The sequence below is a fragment of the Monodelphis domestica genome, chromosome 1 (assembly GCF_027887165.1).
Source record: "Monodelphis domestica isolate mMonDom1 chromosome 1, mMonDom1.pri, whole genome shotgun sequence".
NCBI classification, from domain to species: Eukaryota; Metazoa; Chordata; class Mammalia; order Didelphimorphia; family Didelphidae; genus Monodelphis; species Monodelphis domestica.
The window spans coordinates 190,875,395-190,899,342 of NC_077227.1; the positions used below are offsets into that span (position 1 = coordinate 190,875,395).

General features: G+C 34.5%; 1 protein-coding gene across 1 annotated transcript in view; it reads left to right on the plus strand.

Annotated features, from left to right (window-relative positions):
* UNC13C (unc-13 homolog C) overlaps window positions 1–23,948 on the plus strand; it is an 817,657-nt gene that overhangs the window by 634,002 nt on the left and 159,707 nt on the right. The window contains exons 19-21 of the mRNA XM_056810215.1: window positions 16,986–17,112; window positions 17,820–17,916; window positions 18,757–18,900. Coding sequence (XP_056666193.1) covers window positions 16,986–17,112; window positions 17,820–17,916; window positions 18,757–18,900 — 368 coding nt within the window. The remainder of the gene's footprint in view (window positions 1–16,985; window positions 17,113–17,819; window positions 17,917–18,756; window positions 18,901–23,948) is intronic.

The following is a 23,948-nucleotide window of genomic DNA, read 5'->3' on the forward strand; positions in this document are numbered from 1 at the left end:
TTTTTCTTTAAGTCAAATTCTCTTCTATAAGGACTACATTTATATCAAATTATATATATTAATATGTGGGGAAAATGTATTGTGTAACTCTCAAAAATTGTATGCATCATAAGAGTAGTTAGAAGAATCATGCATAGGGAAATATTGGGGCATCAAGAAGATTTGGTGAAAGAGGGGCAAAGAAAGAAAAAGGGAGGGGGGAATCATCAATAATACTAACATTTACTTCAAGAAATGGGGGGGGGGGCTAAATAGAATAATCTTTCCCATACAAAGATACACATGGGAAGGGGAGGGGAAGAACTCTCATATGAGGAGAGGAAGAGAACATGAAGTAGAATTACTTAAACCTTACTCTCAGTGAAATAAAATCTGAGAGGGAAGAACATCTAGATCCAGTGGGATCCTGAATTCTATCTTATCCAACAGGGTAAGAAAGAAGGGAAAATCAAGGAGGGGAGGGGGAAGTGTGTATAAAAAGGGAGAGAAGGAGAAAGGGGAGGGGAAGGGAGCATAAAAATGGAGGGGCTAGAAAGGGAAGCATATCAAGGGAGGAGACTAGGGGGACTGACCTAAAGTAAATCACTGGTTCAAAAGGATATAGCTAAAGAAGAAAGTTCAGAACTAGGGGAAGATATAAAAAATGCCAGGGAATCCACAAGTGACAATCATACTGTGAATGGGAGGAACTCACCCATAAAATGTAGACAAATAGCAGATTGGATTAGAACCCAAAACCCTACCATTTGTTGTCTTCAAGAAACACATTTGAGGCACATTGATACTCACAAGGTTAGAATTAAAGGAGGGAGCAAGACCTTTTGGGCCTCAACTGATAGAAAGAAGACAGGAGTTGCAATCATGATATCTGACAAAGCCAAAGCAAAAAGAGACCTGATCAAAAGGGATAGGGAAGGTAAATATATATTCTGTTAAAAGGGAGTATAGACAATGAGGAAATATCACTAATCAACATGTATGCACCAAATGGTATAGAACCCAAATTTTTAATGGAGAAACTAGAAGAATTGACGGAGGAAATAGACAATAAAACCATATTAGTGGGAGACTTGAACTAACCACTATCAAATTTAGATAAATCAAACCAAAAAAATAAATAAGAAAGAGTTAAAAGAGGTGAATGAAATCTTAGAAAAATTAGAGTTAATAGACATATGGAGAAAAATAAATAGGGACAAAAAGGAATGCACCTTCTTCTCGGCACCACATGGCACATTCACAAAAATAGATCATACACTAGGTCACAGAAACATGGCACTCAGATGCAGAAAAGCAGAAATAATAAATGCAACCTTTTCAGATCATAAAGCAATAAAATATTGATCTGAAAGGTTACATGGAGAGCCAAATCAAAAATTAATTGGAAATTAAATAATATGATATTCCAAAAGCGGTTAGTTAGAGAAGAAATCATAGAAACAATTAATAATTTCATTGAGGAAAATGACAATGGTGAGACATCCTTTCAAACCTTATGGGATGCAGTGAAGGCAGTACTTAGAGTAAAATTCATATCCCTGAGTGCATATATTAACAAATTAGGGAGGGTAGAGATCAATGAATTGGAAATGCAAATCAAAAAACTTGAGAATGAACAAGTTAAAAACCCCCAGAAGGAAACCAAACTAGAGATCCTAAAAATTAAGGGAGAAATTAATAAAATCAAAAGTGATAGAACTATTGAGCTAATAAACAAGACTAGAAGCTGGTACTTTGAAAAAACAGACAAAATAGACAAAGTGCTGGTCAATCTAATTAAAAAAAGGAAAGAAGAAAGGCAAATTAACACCATCAAGGATGAAAAGGGGGACCTCACCTCCAACAAAGAGGAAATTGAGGCAATCATTAAAAACTACTTTGCCCAACTATATAGCAATAAATATATCAACCTAGGTGATATGGATGAATATCTACAAAAATATAAATTGCCTAGACTAACAGAAGAAGAAATAGATTTCTTAAGTAATCCCATATCAGAAACAGAAATCCAACAGGCCATCAAAGAACTTCCTAAGAAAAAATCCCCAGGGCCTGATGGATTCACCAGTGAATTCTATCAAACATTCAAAGAACAACTAACCCCAATACTATACAAATGATTTGATAGAATAAGCAAAGAGGGAGTTCTACCAAACTCCTTTTATGACACAAACATGGTACTAATTCCAAAGCCAGGCAGGCCAAAAACAGAGAAAGAAAATTATAGACCAATTTCCCTAATGAATATAGATGCAAAAATCTTAAATAGGATACTAGCAGAAAGACTCCAGCAAGTGATCAGAAGAGTCATTCACCATGACCAAGTAGGATTTATACCAGGGATGCAGGGCTGGTGAATTCAATGTTAGGAAAACCATCCACATAATTGACCACATCAACAAGCAAACCAACAAAAATCACATGGTTATTTCAATAGACGCAGAAAAAGCCTTTGATAAAATACAACACCCATTCCTATTAAAAACACTAGAAAGCATAGGAATAGAAGGGTTGTTCCTAAAAATAATAAACAGTATAGATCTAAAACCATCAAATATTATCTGCAATGGAGATAAACTAAATCCATTCCCATTAAGATCAGGAGTGAAACAAGGATGCCCATTATCACCTCTATTATTTGACATTGTACTAGAAACACTAGCAGTAGCAATTGGAGAAGAAAAAGAAATTGAAGGCATTAAAATTGGCAATGAGGAGACCAAGTTATCACTCTTTGCAGATGACATGATGGTCTAATTAAAGAATCCTAGAGATTCAACCAAAAAGCTAATCGAAATAATCAGCAACTTTAGCAAAGTTGCAGGATACAAAATAAACCCACATAAGTCATCAGCATTTCTATATATTTCCAACACAGCTCAGCAGCAAGAACTAGGAAGAGAAATCCCATTCAAAATTACCTTAGACAAAATAAAATACTTGGGAATTTTTTTCCCGAGACAAACACAGGAACTTTATGAACACAACTACAAAACACTCTCCACACAACTAAAACTAGACTTGAACAATTAGAAAAACATTAACTGCTCATGGGTAGAACGAGCCAATATAATAAAAATGACCATCCTACCCAAACTCATCTATCTATTTAGTGCCATACCCATTTAACTTCCAAATAATTTTTTTACTCATCTAGAAAAAACCATAACAAAGTTCATTTGGAAGAACAAAGGATCAAGGATACCCAGGGAAATAATGACAAAATACAAAGGAAGGTGGCCTTGCAGTCCCAGATCTCAAACTATACTATAAAGCAGTGATCATTAAAACAATTTGGTACTGGCTAAGAGACAGAAAGGAGGATCAGTGGAATAGACTCGGGGTAAGTCACCTCAGCAAGACAGTATATGACAAATCCAAAGATCCCAGCTTTGGGGACAAAAATCCACTATTTCATAAAAACTGCTGGGAAAATTGGAGGACAGTGGGGGAAAGATTAAGTTTAGATCAACACCTCACACCCTACACCAAGATAAATTCAAAATGGGTGAATGACTTGAACATAAAGAAGGAAACTAAGAAAATTAGGTGAACACAGAATAGTATACATGTCAGACTTTTGGGAAGGGAGAGGCTTTAAAACCAAGCAAGACTTAGAAAGAATCACAAAATGAAAAATAAATAATCTGGAATATATCAAATTTAAAAGTTTTTGTACAAACAAAACCAATGTAACTAAAATTAGAAGGGAAGCAACAAATTGGGAAACAATCTTCATAAAAACCTCTGACAAAGGTTTAATTACTCAAATTTACAAAGAGCTACATCAATTGTACAAAAATCAAGCCATTCCCCAATTGATAAATGGGCAAGGGACATGAACAGGCAGTTTTCAGATAAAGAAATCAAAACTATTAATAAGCACATGAAAAAGTGTTCTACATCTCTTATAATCAGAGAGATGCAAATCAAAACAACCCTGTGGCATCACCTCACACCTAGCAGATTGGCTAACATGACAGCAAAGGAAAGTAATGAATGCTGGAGGCAATGTGGCAAAGTAGGGACATTAATTCATTGCTGGTGGAGTTGTGAATTGATCCAACCATTCTAGAGGGCAATTTGGAACTATGCCCAAAGGGTGATAAAAGACTGTCTGCCCTTTGATCCAGCTATAGCACTGCTGGGTTTGTACCCCAAAGGGACAATAAGGAAAAAGACTTGTACAAGAATATTCATAGCTGCACTCTTTGTGATGGCCAAAAATTGGAAAACAAGGGGATGCCCTTCAATTGGGGAATGGCTGAACAAATTGTGGTATATGTTGGTGTTGGAATACTATTGTGCTAAAATGAATAATACAGTAGAGGAATTCTATGGAGTCTGGAATGATCTCCAAGAAGTGATGCAGAGCGAAAGGAGCAGAACCAGGAAAACATACACAGAGACTGATACACTGTGGTACAATCGAAGGTAATGGACTTCTCCATTAGTGTCAATGTAATGTCTCTGAACAATCTGCAGGGATCTAAGAAACACTATCCACAAGCAGAGGATAAACTATGGGAGTAAAAACACCGAGGAAAAACAACTGCTTGACTAAAGGGGGGAAAGGAGATACAACTGAGGAGAGACTCTAAATGAACACTCTAATGCAAATACCAACAACATGGAAATGGGTTCGAATCAAGAACACGTGATACCCAGTGGAATCGTGTGTTGGCTATGGGAGAGGTGGTGGGAAGGGGGTGGGAGGGGAAAGAAAATGATCTTTGTTTCCAATAAATAATGTTTGGAAATGACCAAATAAAATAATGTTTAAAGGGGAAAAAATGAGAAAAAAATTATACTGGCATGTAATCAGGAAAAATTTAAATACTAGTTAAAACCTTAGAAATGTTAGTTTTGGAAGAAACCTTAAAAATCATACTTTAAAAATCTACTTCATAGATGAGGAGAGCAAAGCTAATAGAATTAATCTGATTTGTACAAGGACATACAGTGAGTCGCAGACCCAAGACTTTAATCCATTCTTCATCTAAATTCACTACACAGTTTCTTCATATTATTCTTTCTTCTCAATATTCATTCTTTCCAAATAAGTTGAGTATTTGTACCACTAAAGAGAGATAAAATACTCTTAGGTAAAATCCAAATCCATGATCTTGAGCTTTATAGGCCACTATCTTATTGAACAGGGCAATGGTATGAGCAACTAAGCTGGTAGGAACCACGTTAACTTAGTATGATGTGCATATATGTATGAACACTTAACAGACCCCTACTGGGCAACATTCAGTAAAATTCTCCTACATAACTTTATTTCCCATGTAAAATGATTAATATTACAAATATCCACTGCAATTATAGCATATCACATCTATATCAGGGGCTGGAATAAATTGTAAACCCACCAAGGAATACTTAACGTGGCATAAGTTTTATATTTATCAACTATTGACCCTAAGTATTAGTTGGCTAAATATCTTGCAATAAAGTAATTTGATATATAGAAAATGAGAAATTAAAGTTACAGAAAGGGCCCAAACTTGCCTTTGACTTCAGACTGGTGTAGTTGACACTACTTATAACTAATATTTAAAAAACCTACAAATTTTAATTTCTATATTATATAAAAACTTGTTTAAAAGTGGGTATACTTAAATTTTAGAGGAGGAACATACATTTCTAAATCAACACTAGAAACAACTCACTTTCTGTAAAATATTCTCATTCTTCTACAGCATTAGGCTTTCTTCCTTTCATAATTTTAATGAAGCATTTTTATTCTAGTGGTAAAATATTCATACTGCTCATTGGAATTCAAGAGATTAAATTTTGTACAAAATTATTTTACTGCAGTTTGGGAAACTAATTAAAGGGGCTTTTTTAAATTTAATGAGATAGAGAGAACTTAGTCATCATAATTAAATAAGGAAGAGGATTGATGGCTAAGTAAATTCAGAAGAATCATTCACTTTGGATAAGATAGATTCAATTTTGCCAATGTAGTCTATCACTGAGTGAAAAATAATGAGTAGAAATAAAGGCAATTAGTAGTCTGTTTTGTAATATGACTTTAAAATTTCATTCTTTTATTGTTAAGTAGCAAAGACATTTAAAATATCAATATAGAAATGTTAATGAATCTAAATATATAGACTTTTTTAAAAATTTTACTGTTTAACATGTGGTTCTATTCTTTGGGAGTGAGAGATGTGGGGTAAGGAAATATATGGATTTTGGTGCTTAACACATCACTTATCAGGAATCACTTATCTGGAAATACCCACAATTAAAACTACAGTTTGAGAACCAGGAAGGAAGTAAGAATATCTCAAAGCAGTCAAAGTAGCTGACCCCAAATCTATACATGAATGCTCATGCACTTAATTCATAGAAAGTTCCTTGGACCCTTACTTACTATATATCTATTTTGATAACCAAACAAGTTGATCATACTCCTTTCTCTGTGTTCATCAGATTAAAAGTATTAGATAGTAAGGAAGGGACAGTAGGGAATACACCAATACTCAAAATGGTCTGTAATCTCATTAGTCAAGAGTCCCCTCATAGATACAGATTGTAGTCCATCCATGCTTCTCAATACTGTGTGACTCTTACTTTTGTTCCTCCCTAAATATTGCCACACAGGGTGCAACTAGGGTTGTCAGGACCCTCCTTACTCTCTACAACACTCTAACCGCACTAATGGAATACTCTGCTGTCCATTTGTCATCACTTGATCTTTCCATAAGATTTGTCTCTCTTCCCTTTTTTCATGTAATTCTTTGATAGAATAGTTTACTCCTGGTCTTCTTCAGAGTCCCTTATTGGCTATATGTTCTAAGTTAATAATCACCCACCATGTAATTTTCCATTTTGGTCAGCTAGGTAACACAGTGGTTGGAGTAATGGCAGTGGAGTTAGGAAGAGCTGAGTTTAAATTCATCCTCAACCACTTAACATATGACCCTGAACAAATCATTTAACCTCTGTTTGCCTCAGTTTCCAGTTCTGCAAAGTGAGGATAAAAATAGCACTTTTCCTCACAGAGATGTTGTGAGGATCAAATAAAATAATAAATGTAAGGTACTTAACCCAATGCTAGGCATTTAGTAGGTGCTATATAAAATTTTATTCCCATTGCTTTCTGTGTACTACTTATCTTCAGTTTTTTGGAGAAAGTTGAATTCCATATCTTTTCATACTACACAGCAACACCAGAAAGATGTTAGCTATTTCTGGGTAAACATGGCTGTAGCTTAGATTCAGGAATCATACCTCTTCTCAGTGCCTACTGATATAGATTGCCTCAAAAGGTCAAATAAACCAAATTCATATGAATGAAGGGACTCCACAGTAGGGCACAGCATTGAAGGTAGGTCTGATTTGGGCATTTCTACCCTATAAGGGGATGAAATAGCTTCCACCAAAATGCAAACTAATCTACCCTCCCCCACCCCACCTATGGAGCCAATGTGCTAGACACAGAGCCAGGGCTCACTAGATTCAGTGAGTGAGTGAGGGGCACCCCTAGGTCCTTGGCAGATGACTAAGACCCCCAAAGAACTACCCCTGAGAGCAGCTATACTAGAGACCCCAACAGGTGGAAGAGCACAGACCTTGGGTGAAGAGATAGCATAGAAAAGGTCTACAAACAATAGAAGATCCAGAGATTGGAGAAGTGGCCTGGCCTCAGGCAAAAATCTAGCTCCTTAGCTCCATACACAGAGAGCCTGCCCTCCTCACTAAGATTTCTGACTGGAAAGTATAAGAAAATCCACCATAGTGATGGTAAAAAATGACCAGGAAAAACAACTTCCCAACACCAAGAAAAACAAGATGGTGGCATTGACACTGGATAATTTTTATGGAGGAAAAATCCAGACTACAGAGGAAATAGCAGAAGTGGACATATAAATCAATGCATCAAACCTTCAAAAAAAATGGAAGTTGGCCACAAGCCATGAAAAACAGGATAGACCAAACTGAGAAGGAAAATCAAAAGATAATAGCAGAAAACCAGTCTTTAAAGACCAGAATTGGGCAATTGGAAGCCAATGATGTCACAAAGCAGCAAGAATTAATGAAGAAAAATCTAAAGATTGACAAAATAGAAGGAAACATGAAATATCTCAGTGAGAAGATGACTGACCAAGAAAACAAGTCTAGAAGAGACAATTAGAGAATCATTGGTCTACCTGAAAACCCAGAAATAACCAAAAACCTTGACATCATACTACAAGAAATTATCCAAGAAAACTGCCCTGATGTTCTTGAACAAGAGGGCAAAATAGACATTGAAAGAGTTCATAGAACACCCTCTACACAAAATCCTCAAAAGCAATCTCCAGGAATATAATTGCAAAATTTAAGAGCTTCCAAGCTAAAGAAAAAAATTTACAAGAAGCCAAAAAGAGACAATTCATAGATAAAGGAACACCAATCAGAATCACACAAGATCTGGCAGCTTCCACACTAAAGGACCACAAGACTTGGGATACGATATACAGAAAGGCAAGAGAATTGGGTCTTCAACCAAGAATCACCTACCCATCAAAACTGACTATCTACTTCCAGGGGAAAGTATGAGCATTCAACAAAATAGACTTCCAAGTATTTGTAAAGAACAAACCAGAACTAAGCAGAAAGTTTGATAACCAAACACAAAGATCAAGAGAAACATGAAAAGGTAAATAATAAAGAGAGAGGAAGGGGGGAAATGTTTTTTATTTATATTTTCTTCTGTAATGACTTCATTAAGATCAAATTGTTTATGTTAATATATGGAAAATGTTATTTGAAACTTTCAAAAGGTATTTTCACTATAATAGTAATTAGAAGAATCATTCATAGGTAAAGATTGGGGTAATAAGTGGTATAAGATGATATTCAAAAAAAAAAAGAAAGAAAGAAAAAGGGATGGGGGAATAGAAGATGCCACCAAGAGAAACTTGAAGGAATAAGATAAATAGGATAATCGGTATCACACAAAGTGGCACATGGGAAGGAGAGGGGAAGAATACTATTTTAAGGAGAGGAAGAGAGTACTAATAGGAAATACTTAAACCTTACTCTCAGTGAAATCAGTTCTGAGAGGGAAGAGCATCTAGATCCATTGGGGTATATAATTCTATCTTACACTACAGGGAAAGTGAGAAGGGAAAAACTAAGGGGGGAGTATAAAAAGGAGGGAAAGAGGAAGGGAGGGAATTTAATAAACACTAAAAACATAAGAAGAAGGGAACAAAAAGAAAGGGGACAGAAAGGGAACTATAAAAAGGGTGGGGATTAAGGGAACTGACTAAAAGCAAACTACTGGTCTAAAAAGATATAGCAAAAGAAGAAAGGACAGAACTTGGGGAGGATCTCAAAATGTTCCGAGGTGGTTATCATAGCCAACCATTCTGGAGAGCAATTTGGAACTATGCCCACGGGGAGCTAAAAGACTGCATACCCTTCAATCCAAGCATAACAATGCTGGGTTTGTACCCCAAAGAGATAATGAGGAAAAAGACTTGTACAAGAATATTCATAGCTGTGCTCTTTGTGGTGGCAAAGAATTGGAAAATGAGTGGATGCCCATTGGTTGGAGAATGGCTAAACAAACTGTGGTATATGTTGGTGATGGAATACTATTGTGCTCAAAGGAATGATGAACTGTAGGAATTCCATGTGAACTGCAGTGACCTCCAGGAATTCATGCAGAGTGAGAGGAGCAGAACCAGGAGAACATTATACACAGAGACTGATACACTGTGGTATATTCAAACATAATGGACTTCTCTATGAGTAGCAATGCAATGATCCAGGACAATTCTGAAGGACTTTTGAGAAAGAGCACTATCCACATTCAGAGAAAGATCTGTGGGAGAACACAGAAGAAGAAAAAAAACTGCTTGATCACATGGGGTCAATGGGGATATGATTGGGGTTATAAACCCTAAATGATCACCCTAGTGCAAGTATCAATAATATGGAAATAGGTCATGACCAATAACACATGTAAAACCCAGTAGAATTGTGCATCAGCTATGGAAGGAGGTCAGGAGGAGGGGAGGAAAAGAACACAATTTTTTTAATATTGGAAAAATACTCTAAATTAATTCATTAAATAAAATTTTTTAAAAAGATGTTAGCTAAGGTGCTTTATCTCCTTGTCAAGGAAATTAATTTACTTAATGACATTTATATCATAATTTGTAAAATTTGACTTCTAGATAAAATCATTATAGTCAATATCAATGTCTTTTCCATTATTTTAATATTTCCACTATTTTAATTTTAATAATTCCACTATTTTAATAACATTTAAATAACTCAAAATTAAATCTCTTCAATTATAAGCCATATATTTTTCTCAGTATTATTTGTTTCATGGTTTATTACACATTTTGGTCACAACTGTGATGACAGCCTGAGTTTACAATTGACTATTCAGTATCATGGCTTGTTCTGTTTTTAAAATAAATATTTGGGGGAAAGTGGTCTCTAAGATCTCTTCTCATTCTGCATCTAAGATCCTACAATGCAGAGATAACTTATATCATCATTAAAAAACCTCTTTTCTATCTATCTTTTTTAAAACCCTTACCTTCTGTCTTGGAATCAATACTGTGCATTGGCTCCAAGGCAGAAGAGTGGTAAGGGCTAGGCAATGGGGGTCAAGTGACTTGCCCAGGGTCACACAACTGGGAAGTGTCTGAGGTCAGATTTGAACCTAGGACCTCCCATCTCTAGGCCTAGCTCTCAACCCACTGAGCTACCCAGCTGCCCCCTTCTATCTATCTTTTAAAAGGTAGGCAGTTTCATTTTTATTATGTCATGTAGTGTTTCCATGTCCAATACTAATCAATTCTTTTTAAAGTAATTATGTAGAAATTGAAGAATGTATAACAAAGTATTTGTCCTTTCTCAGTTCTTTTTCTCTTGAACCATTTACATATATATGTATATACATATACATACATACATATATACATATATTTCTCCCCTTCCTTATCTTTTCCCACCTCTGCAATGAAGTCACCAAGTATCAGAGTACATATTGATTTATATTGTCAACTCTTATCAAGCTCTTCTGATAATTTCTCTTCCATTTAATCCTCAGTATTCAAATGATGTTGGTGCATAAACTTCATTATTTTGATCATGATTTTTTTGCAAACACATTAAAACTACAATATGTAATGGCCCAATGTCAAGGAAATAATTGTTCTTGTGGTCTTTGCATCTACTTATTAGTAAAACCTATTCAAACTCTTTTCTTCATCTCTCCAAGGAATATCTCTGATCCATCATCATGTTCAGAAAAAAATCAATGGGAAAGAAATTTGATATTTAGCATAGAAGATAGACTGAGGTTACCAAAAATATACAGAGATATTCCCATGTCCTTTATTGTTTTATTTCAAACACTCCTATAGGAAGAAATTACATCCTAGAATGACTGTTTCTCCAAATTTGTTGTTTTGGGTAGGCATATATTCTGCCTTATTGTTTAAGGTTCTCAAGGACAGGACATTTAGCTTCCATTTTTAACACATTTCAGTTTTCATAATGGCTAATTACAGAAGGATAGGGAAGATAGGTGATTCAATAGATTGAACACTGGGTTTGAAGTGAGCAAGATTCATCTTCCTGAATTCAAATATGACCTCAGTCTCTTACTAACTGTGTGATCCTGGGCAAGCAGTTTCCACTTCTATAAAATGAGCTGGAGAAGGAAATGGCAAAAAAATGTGACAAAAAAAAACCCAAAGGGGTCACAGAGAGTCAAACATGAATAAGATGGCACAAGAAGAGGATTATCTTATGGGGTTATATTTTCTACACACCCCTTCTCACTAACTCCATATACATATACTTTTTTGTGTGTATGAAAAGTCTTGGACTGTCACCCTTTTTCTAATTCACTTTAGCTTATTCTTTAAAGGATCATTGCTTCAATTTCTCTAGTTTACTCTCTGTTCTTTTGCACTTGTTGCCTCTCTCCTACCCCATTCCTGGAATGCACTCCCTCCTCATGTCCTCCTCCTAGAATCCCTAGTTGTCTTTCTGGATCAGCTCAAATAATACTTCATACATAGGAACTTTCCTAAACCCCAAAATTTTGGTATCTCTCTACATCATCTTGCATTTATTTCATATTCCCAATTGGCACAGAGTCAGCTGTGACTGAAAAATGACTAAACAACAACAAAATATTCAAATATTATTGTGTAACAGGGGTTTATCTGTAGACATCTGCAACAAGGCCCTTTATAATTATTTGTAAGCATATCTTATTTGATGGAAGGTAAATTCCTTGGAGACCAGGACTACTTGATTTTTGTTTCCCTAATAGCTAGCATAGTGCCTTATACATTATATCTAATGCTTGTTTATTGATTGATTTGGGGGTTTTTTCACTGAATATCATATACATATAATAATATACATATAAGAATTTTCTTAGGAAAAAACCTTTCCCTTTCATCTTAGAATCAATACTGTATATTGTTTCCAAGACAGAAGAGCAGTAAGAGCTAGGGAATGGAGTTAAGTGAATTGTCCAGGGTCACCTCGCTAGGAAATATCTGAGGCCAAATTTGAACTCTGGATCTCCCTTCTCTAGGCAGGCCTGGCTCACAATCCACTGAGCCCCTTAACAATCCCCAAATAATGAATTTTAATACATTTAAAAAAAAACAATCAAAGAATGCCTCTCCAAAAGTTTAAATGAGGTTAATATTACATAAAAATATAATGGTTTATAGAGTTTTGGGAAGTCTCTGATTACACTACAAATATCCTTTGTTGAATTAGCAAAAACTGAAAGTAGATAGAATTGGTCTCTTGGGCTACCACTGGAGTCTGTGGTGTCTGAAATTGTTATTAATAACAATTTATGGAAATCTGTAATTTCTGGGAAGCATAAGAGCTAAAGGGAAAGTCTAATTCTTAATGGTTCCCAAGAGCCTATCTATGAAAGGAGGGTCTGGTACACTTGTTGTTCTATGTTAAATCCACAGTTTATTCAACTCAATATAGCCTAACAAAAGTGCCACTAGAATTTTGGTGGATCTTATTGCTCACACCTTGGGGATAGGAACCTTCTTAGGAGTTATTTGATGCAGATAAAGAAATATTTTCTAGATGAGCTAAAAGAACTATTCCTCCCCACCATTTATCTTTTTATCTTTCAGAAAATGAGAACAATAAAAAGGACTTCCTTATATCTCTCTTTAAAATGTGGGTTCTTAACCACTTAAACTAGGGTTTCTGAATTTTTAAAAATATTTTGATAATGATTTCAACACACTTCATTGTCTTTGAATCTTATGCATATTTGGTTAATTTAAAAATATTAGCTTGAGAAGGGAACTGGGTATCTAAATGTATAGAGTTCTGTACTTTAAATCAGAAAGATTTATGTTTGAAATTTGTTTCAGATTCTAGATATATAACCCTTGGCAAGTCATTTAAAATCTACCTTGATTTCATTATCTGTAAAATGGGGATAATCATAGCACCTAACTACAAATTCTGTTGTGGCAATAAGATAATTATTTTAAAGCATTTTGCAAAATTTAAAAAAAAACTTTTTTTTTTAATTTTGAGTCTGTTTAGAACATTATTCCTTGGTTACAAGAATCATATTCTTTCCCTCCCTCCCCCAACCCCTTCCCATAGCTGAAGTGTAGTTCCACTGGGAACTCTTTATTATTTTTAGGAACAACCCTTCTATTCCTATGCTTTCTAGTGTTTTTAATAGGAATGGGTGTTGTATTTTATCAAAGGCTTTTTCTGCATCTATTGAAATAATCATGTGATTTTTGTGGGTTTGTTTGTTAATATGGTCAATTATGTAGATGGTTTTCCTAATATTGAACTATCCCTGCATTCCTGCTGTGAATCCTACCTGGTCATAGTGAATAACCCATGTGATCCCTTGCTGGAGTCTTTTTGCTAGTATTCTATTTAACATTTTTGCATCTATGTTCATTGGGGAGATTGGTCTATAGTTTTCTTTCTCTGTTTTTGACCTGCCTGGCTTTGGAATCAGTACCATATTTGTGTCATAAGAGAAATTTGGTAGAACTCTTTCTTGGCTTATTTTGTTAAATAGTTTGTATAATATTGGGATTAGTTGGTTTTTGAATGGTTCATAGAATTCATTTGTGAATCCATCTGGTCCTGGGAATTTTTTCTTAGGGAGTTCTTAGAAGGCTTTTTCAATTTCTTTTTCTGATATGGGGTCATTTAGGTATTCTATTTCTTCCTCTGTTAGTCTAGGCAATTTATATTTTATAAATATTCATCCATATCACCTAGATTACCATATTTATTGCCACATAATTGGGCATAATAGTTTTTAATGCCTGCCTTAATTTCCTCTTCATTAGAGGTGAGCACTCCCTTTTCATCTTTGATACTGTTGATTTGATTTTCTTCTTTCTATTTTGTAAATTTTAAGCATTATATAATTTCCATCTATCTACTGTTATCATTTTAAATTCTAATATTACTACTATTTGGGGATCTATAGGCTTCACCAGACTGCCAAAAAGATCAATAATAGGAAAAGGTCAATAATCCTTAATTTAATAATTCATGACAAAAACATGCATAAACAAAGAACAAGAATTAGAAGTTGGCCAGAGGTCTACACTGGGAATTGGCATACCTTATTTAAAAACAGTTATATTCATGTTAAAACTCAGAAGAGGAGCTAAAATAATCAGGAGTATGATTTGAAGGGTTCCTAGAATATCTCTCCCGATAATGTCTAATGTTCTTCAATTTCTATTTTATTCTTTTTTTATTTCTCACAAAGACAAAAAATATTTTTATAAAGTATATCACATCAAGTACTTACCCACTGGGAACCAAGGTAAACCAAAGTGGAACTAAAGGCAAGAAGTGGGCAGTCAGGAGGACAAGACCCAATGAAAAAATACTTTTTTTTAATTGTATTTAATTAGATGATTTAGAATATTTGTCCATGGTTAAGAGACTCATGCTCTTTCCCTCCCTTTGCCCCACAACCTTCCCACATCTGGCGCACAGTTCCACTGGGTTTAACATGTGTTATTGATCAAGACCAATTTCTATATTATTAATATTTGCACTAGGGCAATCTTTTAGAGTCTATTGTATTAAATACTTCTTAAAATTCTACTTTTAATACTACTATTTTGTTTCTTATTTTATGGTTAGTTTTTGTGGTAAATCCTACTTTCTCAGTACTGCAATATTCTGTTTTCTACTCTTCAGTATAAGTTGATTTTATAAATAGATTTGGACTGATCTTTATTTTGTTCATTAAAACAGAGATTTAAACCAATTATATTTAGATCTTATTTACCAATAAAATTCAGTTCATTCTACAAACTTCTTATGCTTATAAACTATAGCTGGAAAGTAGAAGGCTAGGATTCAATTCAGTCAGTCAATAGACATTTATTAAGCACTTGCTATGTGAAATGCAATTGGAATAGATTGGTGGTTCAGAGGTTAGAGAATCAAGTCTTGAGACAGGGAGGTCATGGGTTCAGATGTGGCCTTAGACACTTCCTAGCTGTGTGAACCTGTGCAAGTTACTTAATCCCAACTGCCTATTCCTTACCACTCTTCTTTCTTGGAACTGATCTTGAAATCTATTCTAAAACTGAAGGTAAGGGTTTTAAAAAACAAGCTCTGGGCAGGCACCAGGAATTCAAAAAATAGGGAAAAAATATCTCATCTTCAGAGAATTAACATTTTAATAGGGAGGACAACATGCAATTACATATGCACAAGTTATTTACACAGTAAATGAGGGCCTCTGACACTTATTAGTTGTGTGACCCTAGGCAACTCATTTTACCTTGTTTGCCTTAGTTTTCTCATCTACAAAATGATCTGAAAAAGGAAGTGTCAAACCACTTTAGTATCTTTGCCAAGAGAACTCAAAATGGGGTCATGAAGAATGAGACATAACTGAAATAAATGAAGGACAACTTAACAATTTTTAGGGAGTATCTGGTCCTAGGAGTACCAGGAGTTAAAATTCTACTTATATATCCAATTGGCAAAAAAAAAAGGATTATGCTCATCTCTTGTTGTTGTTGAGAAAAAAAGCATAGGATTTCTACTGAATACATAATCTTTCTGGAGAACTTCAAATTTAAACCAGTGACAGTTGTGTCTTAGCCCAAGAACTTGACACAATCTGCTTAGATAATAGAGGAAATATGGTCCCATGGCCATGGAAAGTATAGGTGTTATAGTGAGAGGTTCATGGGATCCACCATCATACTTTACCCATGTACCCAACCTCTTGTTTTCACTTTAGAGTTCACCATGTTCAGCTGAATTATTTGGGGGCATCTAAAAAAAGTATTCGAGATAGAAGAAATTAGAATTAAAGGTAATAGCAATTTTGAAATTTCTATAGTTGTGGAATATTTTTGGCTTAGCCTAAAGTGTGAAAGAGGAATAGTGTGGCTTAAGAGTTAGATAGATTTCTTTTAAACTATCATAGTATTTAGGTATTAAATAACCGACTCAATAAATGCAGCCAACTTATTGCCATCTCCAATTTCTCAGTGATTATGGCTTCTCAGTTGGTTCATGTTTTATTCATGATTATATGTTTAATTCTTGTCTAATGTGCTTTGTACCAAGATACTTTGTACCACCTAAAAGGAATAAAAAACCTGGAAGCCCAGGGATAAAAATAAAAAAGCTTAGGACTCATTGCTTTTTTTTCTTTATTTTTTTTTGCTCTCATCACTCTCCTTGGACAACACTTTAAGAGACCAGAGTATTTGCATTATTTCACATCAATGTTAGATGTGTCTTATCTTCAAATCATTTCAGCATTTTGCAAACATTTTTCTCCTGTCTTTAACAATTTACCTTGTCCTTAACATCAAATATATGGGTTTGTTTCTTTTCAAATGCTGGCTAAAGAGCCAATGATAGACAGAGATTGTGACATGGAAATATTGTTTGCAACCCAAACTTTATTAAATGTTTGATTTTATCTGTTACAGAACATGAAAAGCAGCGGTTATGCAAGAGTACCGATTATATGAATTTGCATTTCAAAGTAAAATGGTTTTATAATGAATATGTGCGAGAGCTCTCTGCCTTCAAAGATGCTGTTCCTGAATACTCTTTGTAAGTAGTGATTTTTCACCCCTAAGTTTTATTCTCAGTACATAGAGCTCAAGTTTGCCTCAGTTTTCCAGCACCAACATTCCTTTCCTGTAGTCTTCTTGTGACTGGAGAGAGTCCAAATATTAGCAACTATTTGATTTTCTTTCATGGTTGTTTTTGTTTTGTCTTTTCCATTCTTATTATTTACTGAAGATCATACTAGATAATGTGTCCAATTTAAATGTGCTGATCAGATGGAGGGAGAAAACTGGAGTGTAGTACTAACAACATAAATTTAGTTCTTAAAGAAGTAGAATTGAGGTTACTCTGGGACTGAGGAAGGGATATATGAAATATATTGCTCCTTTTTTTTTTTTTACCATGTACCAAGGTACTTAGAGAAACAATTTTTTCCCATAGTACTTGCAGAAAAAATGGACTTATCTAGAAAACTCATTATGATTTTTTATGAGAGGTAGGGATAGAGTGGTATTTAAAATTAAATTTATAGTGTTTTTATTTTGATACAACTACCAAAATAGAGATATTCTCCAAAGCACTTTCTTTACAGAGAGAGAGAGAGAGAGAGAGAGAGAGAGAGAGAGAGAGAGAGAGAGAGAGAGAGAGAGAGATGCATGCATGGAAAATAATTGCTTTAAATCTTAATGAATTGTTTTTTTGTGGGCCACCATCCAAATGAAGAGTTATTTTTGTTTTGCTTTTTGCAGATGGTTTGAGCCTTTTGTCATTCAGTGGCTCGATGAAAATGAAGATGTGTCAATGGAGTTTCTTCATGGTGCACTAGGAAGAGACAAAAAAGATGGAGTAGGTTTAACTTTCTATCTTTCTATTGGTTGTAGACAAGAAAAAGCTATCTTTTTAAGTAGGCCTGTGATTTAATTAAAAAAGAAATGTCTCAGGGCAGAAAATTTCTCTACCAAAATGGAGGATTAAAATTAAATAATTAGTGATGATTTGAACAACTCTTATGTTTTAACATTAAGTAACACAAGGCAGTAGTGTAAAGTGGTTAAAGAACTATTTTCAGAGTCAGAAAGGACTTAACTCTGGCTCTGCCTTTAAAATATACTGGCTCTCTGCTCTAGGTAAATTACTTAATCCATTTTGCCCAGGCACCTCTCTAGGACTATGAATTGGAGAACAAATACCATAATATCCACGGTCATTAACCTGAAGATAAATTGAACACTGAAGCTAAAAATAACTTTGGGTTCCTAAGACCTTATCCCAGAATCCAATGATATGCTAGTATCCCAGAGAACTTGGCTGAGGTTCCAAGAGGCCCTTCCAATCCATTTGGAAGAAATATCATGAACATGAGTTGCCTCTGGCTCACATGTAACCATTGGACATTCTATGATATTCAAATACCATCCCTCACAGTCCCCTTTCCAGAAAGTGCTAAAATCATATATAAATAAGACCTTAATTCAGCAAAAAGAGAATTCAAATAGTCTAAACTTTCCCTTTTTTCTTGGATCCTCAGCAAATGTAGGTGGAGGGGATTGACTGCTTGGAAATAAGCATTTTTTATGGTGGGATAGAGTTGGAATATATGACATTCATCAGTTAATGAATAATGATGAATCTTCTATCTCAAATGTTCCAGCTTATTAGAATTGTTTCTTCTTTCTCCTTTCTCAGTTCCAGCAGACCTCAGACCATGCCCTCTTCTCTTGCTCCGTGGTAGATGTCTTTGCACAGCTTAATCAGAGCTTTGAGATTATCAAGAAATTGGAGTGCCCTAATCCTGAAGCATTATCCCATTTGATGAGAAGATTTGCAAAGGTAGATTAAAAATGGTCAATCTCTTTCTCATTTCTGGGTCTGTGAAATTTCCTCATTTTCATGACTATTGCCTGAAATAATGTTGCTATGTTGCAGCATCTGAGGCAATAATCAAATTTTAATTTCTTTCTCATGACATAGTATAAAGTTTTTTAATTGTCTTCAGTTTTGTTCCTCGGCATCATAGTCACTTATTTCCATATTATATGCATATCATGTAAAAATTATTGGTGTTGACATTATTAGATCATTTACAATTAAGGAGATTATAATGAATAGCCACACTTTTCAAAGATGCAACTTCCCATAAAAGGTTTTGATATTTCTGCCTTACTGCAACACATGCTTATTAAGAGGACCACAGATGTAGTCTTGGGCAAAAAAATGAAGAATGCTGTATTAGGAGTGCAGGGTCAAGTTTTAGCTCTTTTAGAATCATAATTTGGTTCACTGAACCTCATAAAGGTGATTGGTGTTAAAGCCATTATTTGAACACGGGTGCCTAACTTCCAGTCTATTCAATACTCTTTTTACTCCCTCTTGTATTGTCTATAAGAAGAAAATTTATGGAGTTTATCACTCTAGTTCCTTACTTGTGAAATTATGGAGATTAAATCTTTACAGTTTCCTTCTAGCTCTAACATTTTCCTCTTCTCTATGGATAAGCAAATATACACATACATGCATGAATTTTAACTCCTGAAACTCACTGGGGAATTAAGACCAATGCATGAAACAATGGCAGGGAGAAGTTCATATGTAGCTTTGTTAAAATTAGTTTTATTTTTAAAAAGGGAGAGATAGCTTCCAGCTGTAAAAGTGTGAAGACTCTTCATTGCCCAGATGGAACTTAAGCTAAGTTTTGAGGCATCAATGTACTTTGAGAGGTGAAGAAGAGAGAGAAGATATTCCAGGACACAGAATGAAGATATTAAAATTCAAAATGATCATGACAAGTATGGAAATGGTCTCAGTTGAGCTGAATGTTTGTATAGGGTAATAGCAGTAATTCCTGATATTTAGATAGTACATTAATATTAGAAAGAATAAGTATGTCATTTGATGACAGAATGTGTTTGGTCCTTCAAACACACTGCTGTCAAACTGAATGTGAAACAGGGTCACTAAACTGTACATAAGGCTCCTTACAAGTCACATAATGACTCAGAAAACCACATAAAATATATGTATACAAATATGAACATATAGATATGTGTATGTATATATGTACTTATATGTGTTCATATATTATTTTTACATATACATCATCTATATGTATCTGTATGTGTAATGAGGAACCATCCTAGAGGGCTATTAGATATTATAACCCACCTAGGAACTCTTTAGGGCCAGTTAACCACCAAACCCTCGGCTTATGGAAACAAAGTTTATTTTAATAAAAGGAATAAGGGAAATTGGTAGGTATGACCCTAAAACTCTTCAAACTACCTCCACCCAACTCCCAAGTCCCCTGCTTAAGGAGAGCCTTCTGTTTCTTCTCTGGGCCCTGCCTACAGCTCCCTGTCCTGTCTAAAACCCTTTCCCAAGCTATCTGAAAGCACAATCTTCCCACCAGTAATTAATAAAGAAAGGGAAAAAATGCTGGGTTTTGCTGCTGAACTAAGTAACCCAAAGTTGTAGATGGAAAGCTTTGGATGACCTTAGCCAAGAGGAATTCTGGCAGCTGGACCACTGGCAGATGATCTTTTGGACTCAGGGAAAATTGGTTTTCTCCAAATAAATCCTCTACCTAGTTGTAAAAGATTTCTCCAAGAAATCCTGACTATGCAAGGAGAATCTCTTAGAGCAAAACCCTTCCAGAAAAACAAGACGTACATCCAGCTCAGATGAAATCCAAGAAGGAAGTAAAGTTTGGTTATTTTCAGTTTTAGACTCCCACAATTCCTTTCCTACCCAGAATTCTTTCTCAGGGCTTATCTAAAAAATGTCCTTCTTTTTTTTTAAGTAACCCTAGAAAACCAGTCTTATCCCCAACTATTTTCCTACATGTCTATGTGCATATATATATATACATATATATATATATATTTGAATTACTATATCAACCCATTAAAATCATAAAATACATTTTAATCTGTTTTCAGCCCTACTTGGGAGTTTCATGGACCAGGGCTACATATTTGTTTTAATTTAAAAGCATTTAAAAGCATTTCTATTTAAAAAGCAGTCTTAAATGCTTATATTATGAAGATATATGATATATATGATATATAATATATAATATAAAATATAACATAATTAATTTATAAATCAAAAGTTAAAAAATGGAAATTAAATAATACAGTTCTCCAAAACCTGTTAGTCAAGGAACAAATCATAGAAACAATTAATAATTTCATTGAAAATCACAATGATGAGACATTCTTTCAAACCCTATGAGATGCAGCCAAAGCAGTACTCAGGGGGAAATTTATATCCTTGAGTTCATATATTAACAAATTAGGGAGAGCAGAGGTCAATTAATTGGGCATGCAAATTAAAAAACTAGAAAGTGAACAAATTAAAAATCCTCAGATGAAGACTAAATTAGAGATCCTAAAACTCAAAGGAGAAATTAATAAAATTGAAAGTCAAAGAACTATTGACTTAATAAATAAGACTAGAAGCTGGTACTTTGAAAAAACAAATTAAATAGACAAAGTACTAGTCAGTCTAATTAAAAAAAGGAAAGAAAGAAACCAAATTGACAGTATCCAGGATGAAAAGGGAAACCTCATCTCTAATGAAGAGTAAATTAAGGCAATCATTAAAAACTATTATGCCCAATTATATAGCAACAAATATGGCAATCTAGGTGATATGGATGAATACATACAAAAATATAAATTGCCTAGACTAACAGAGGAAGAAATAGATTACCTAAACAACCCCATATCAGAAAAAGAAATTGAACAAGCTATCAAAGAACTCACTAAGAAAAAATCCCAAGGTCCAGATGGATTCACAAATGAATTCTATCAAACTTTTAAAGAACAACTAGTCCCAATATTACACAAACTATTTGACAGAATAAGCAAAGAAGGAATTCTACCAAATAAATTTTATGACATAAATATGGTACTGATCCCAAAGCCAGGCAGGTCAAAAACAGAGAAAGAAAACTATAGACCAATCTCCCTAATGAATATAGATGCAAAAACATTAAATAGGATACTAGCAAAAAGATTCCAGCAAGTCATCACAAGGGTTATTCACTATGACCAGGTAAGATTCATAGCAGGAATGCAAGTATGGTTCAATATTAGGAAAATCATCCACATAATTGACCATATTGATAAGTAAAGTGACAAAATCACATGATTATCTCAATAGATGCAGAGAAAGTCTTTGATAAAATACAACATCCATTCCTATTTAAAACACTAGAAAGTATAGGAATAAAAGGGCCTTTCCTAAAAATAATAAATAGTACATATCTAAAACTATCAGGAAACATCATCTGCAATGGGGATAAACTAGAAGCCTTCCCAATAAGATCAGGAGTGAAACAAGGATGCCCATTATCACATCTATTATTTGACATTGTACTAGAAACACTAATGGTAGCAAATAGAGAAAAAAAATAAATTGAAGGCTTTAAAATTGGCAATGAGGAAACCATACTATCACTCTCGAGGATGATATGATGGTCTACTTAAAGAATTCTAGATAATCTATCAAAAAGCTAGTCAAAATAATCAACAACTTTAGCAAAGTTTCAGGATACAAAATAAACCCACATAAGTCATCAGCACTTCTATATATTTACAAACCATATCAGCAGCAAAAATTAGAAAGAGAAATTCCATTTAAAATCACCCTGGACAATATAAAATAGGTGGGAATCTCTGCTGAGACAATCACAGCAACTATATGAACACAACTACAAAACACTCTCCATGCAATTAAAACTAGATCTAAACCATTGGAGAAACATCAACTGCTCATGGATAGGAAGAGCTAACATAATAAAAATGACAATCGTACCCAAATTAATTTACTTATTTAGTGTGATACCCATTGAACTACCAAAAAACTTTTTTACTAAATTAGAAAAAACCATAACAATGTTCATTTGAAAGAACAAAAGATCAAGGATATCCAGGGAAATCATGAAAAAAAATGTGGAGGAAGGTGGCCTTGTAGTCCCAGATCTCAAATTATACTATAAAGCAGTGGTCATCAAAACAATTTGGTACTGACTAAGAAACAGAAAGGAGGATCAGTGGAAAAGACTAGGGGTAAATGACCTCAGCAAGACAGTCTATGATAAGCCCAAAGATCCCAGTTTTGGGGACCAAAACCCACTATTTGATAAAAACTGCTGGGAAAACTGGAAGACAGTATGGGAGAGATTAGGTTTGGATCAACATCTCACACCCACACCAAGATAAACTGAGAATGGGTGAATGACCTGAATATAAAGAAGGAAACTATAAGCAAATTAGGTGAACACAGAATAGTATTCTTGTCAGAACTTTGGGAAAGGAAAGACTTTAAAACCAAGCAAGAGCTAGAAAAAAATCACAAAATGTAAAATCAATAACTTTGATTACATCAAATTAAAAAGTTTTTGTACAAACAAAACTAATGCATCCAAAATTAGAAGGGAAGCAACAAATTGGGAAACAATCTTCATAACAAAATCCTCTAACAAAGGTCTAATTACTCACATTTATAAAGAACTAAATCAATTGTACAAAAAAATGAAGCCATTCTCCAATTGATAAATGGGCAAGGGAAGTAAATAGGCAAATTTCAGTTAAAGAAATCAAAACTATTAATAATCACATGAAAAAGTGCTCTAAATCTCTCATATTAGAGAGATGCAAATCAAAACAACTCTGAGGTATCACCTCACACTTAGCAGATTGGCTAACATGACAGCAAAGGAAAGTAATGAATGCTGGAGGGGGTGTAGCAAAGTTGGGACATTAATTCATTGCTGGTGGAGTTGTGAATTGATGCAACCATTCTGAAGGGCAATTTGGAACTATGCCCAAAGGGCAATAAAATACTACCTGCCCTTTGATCCAGCCATAGCACTG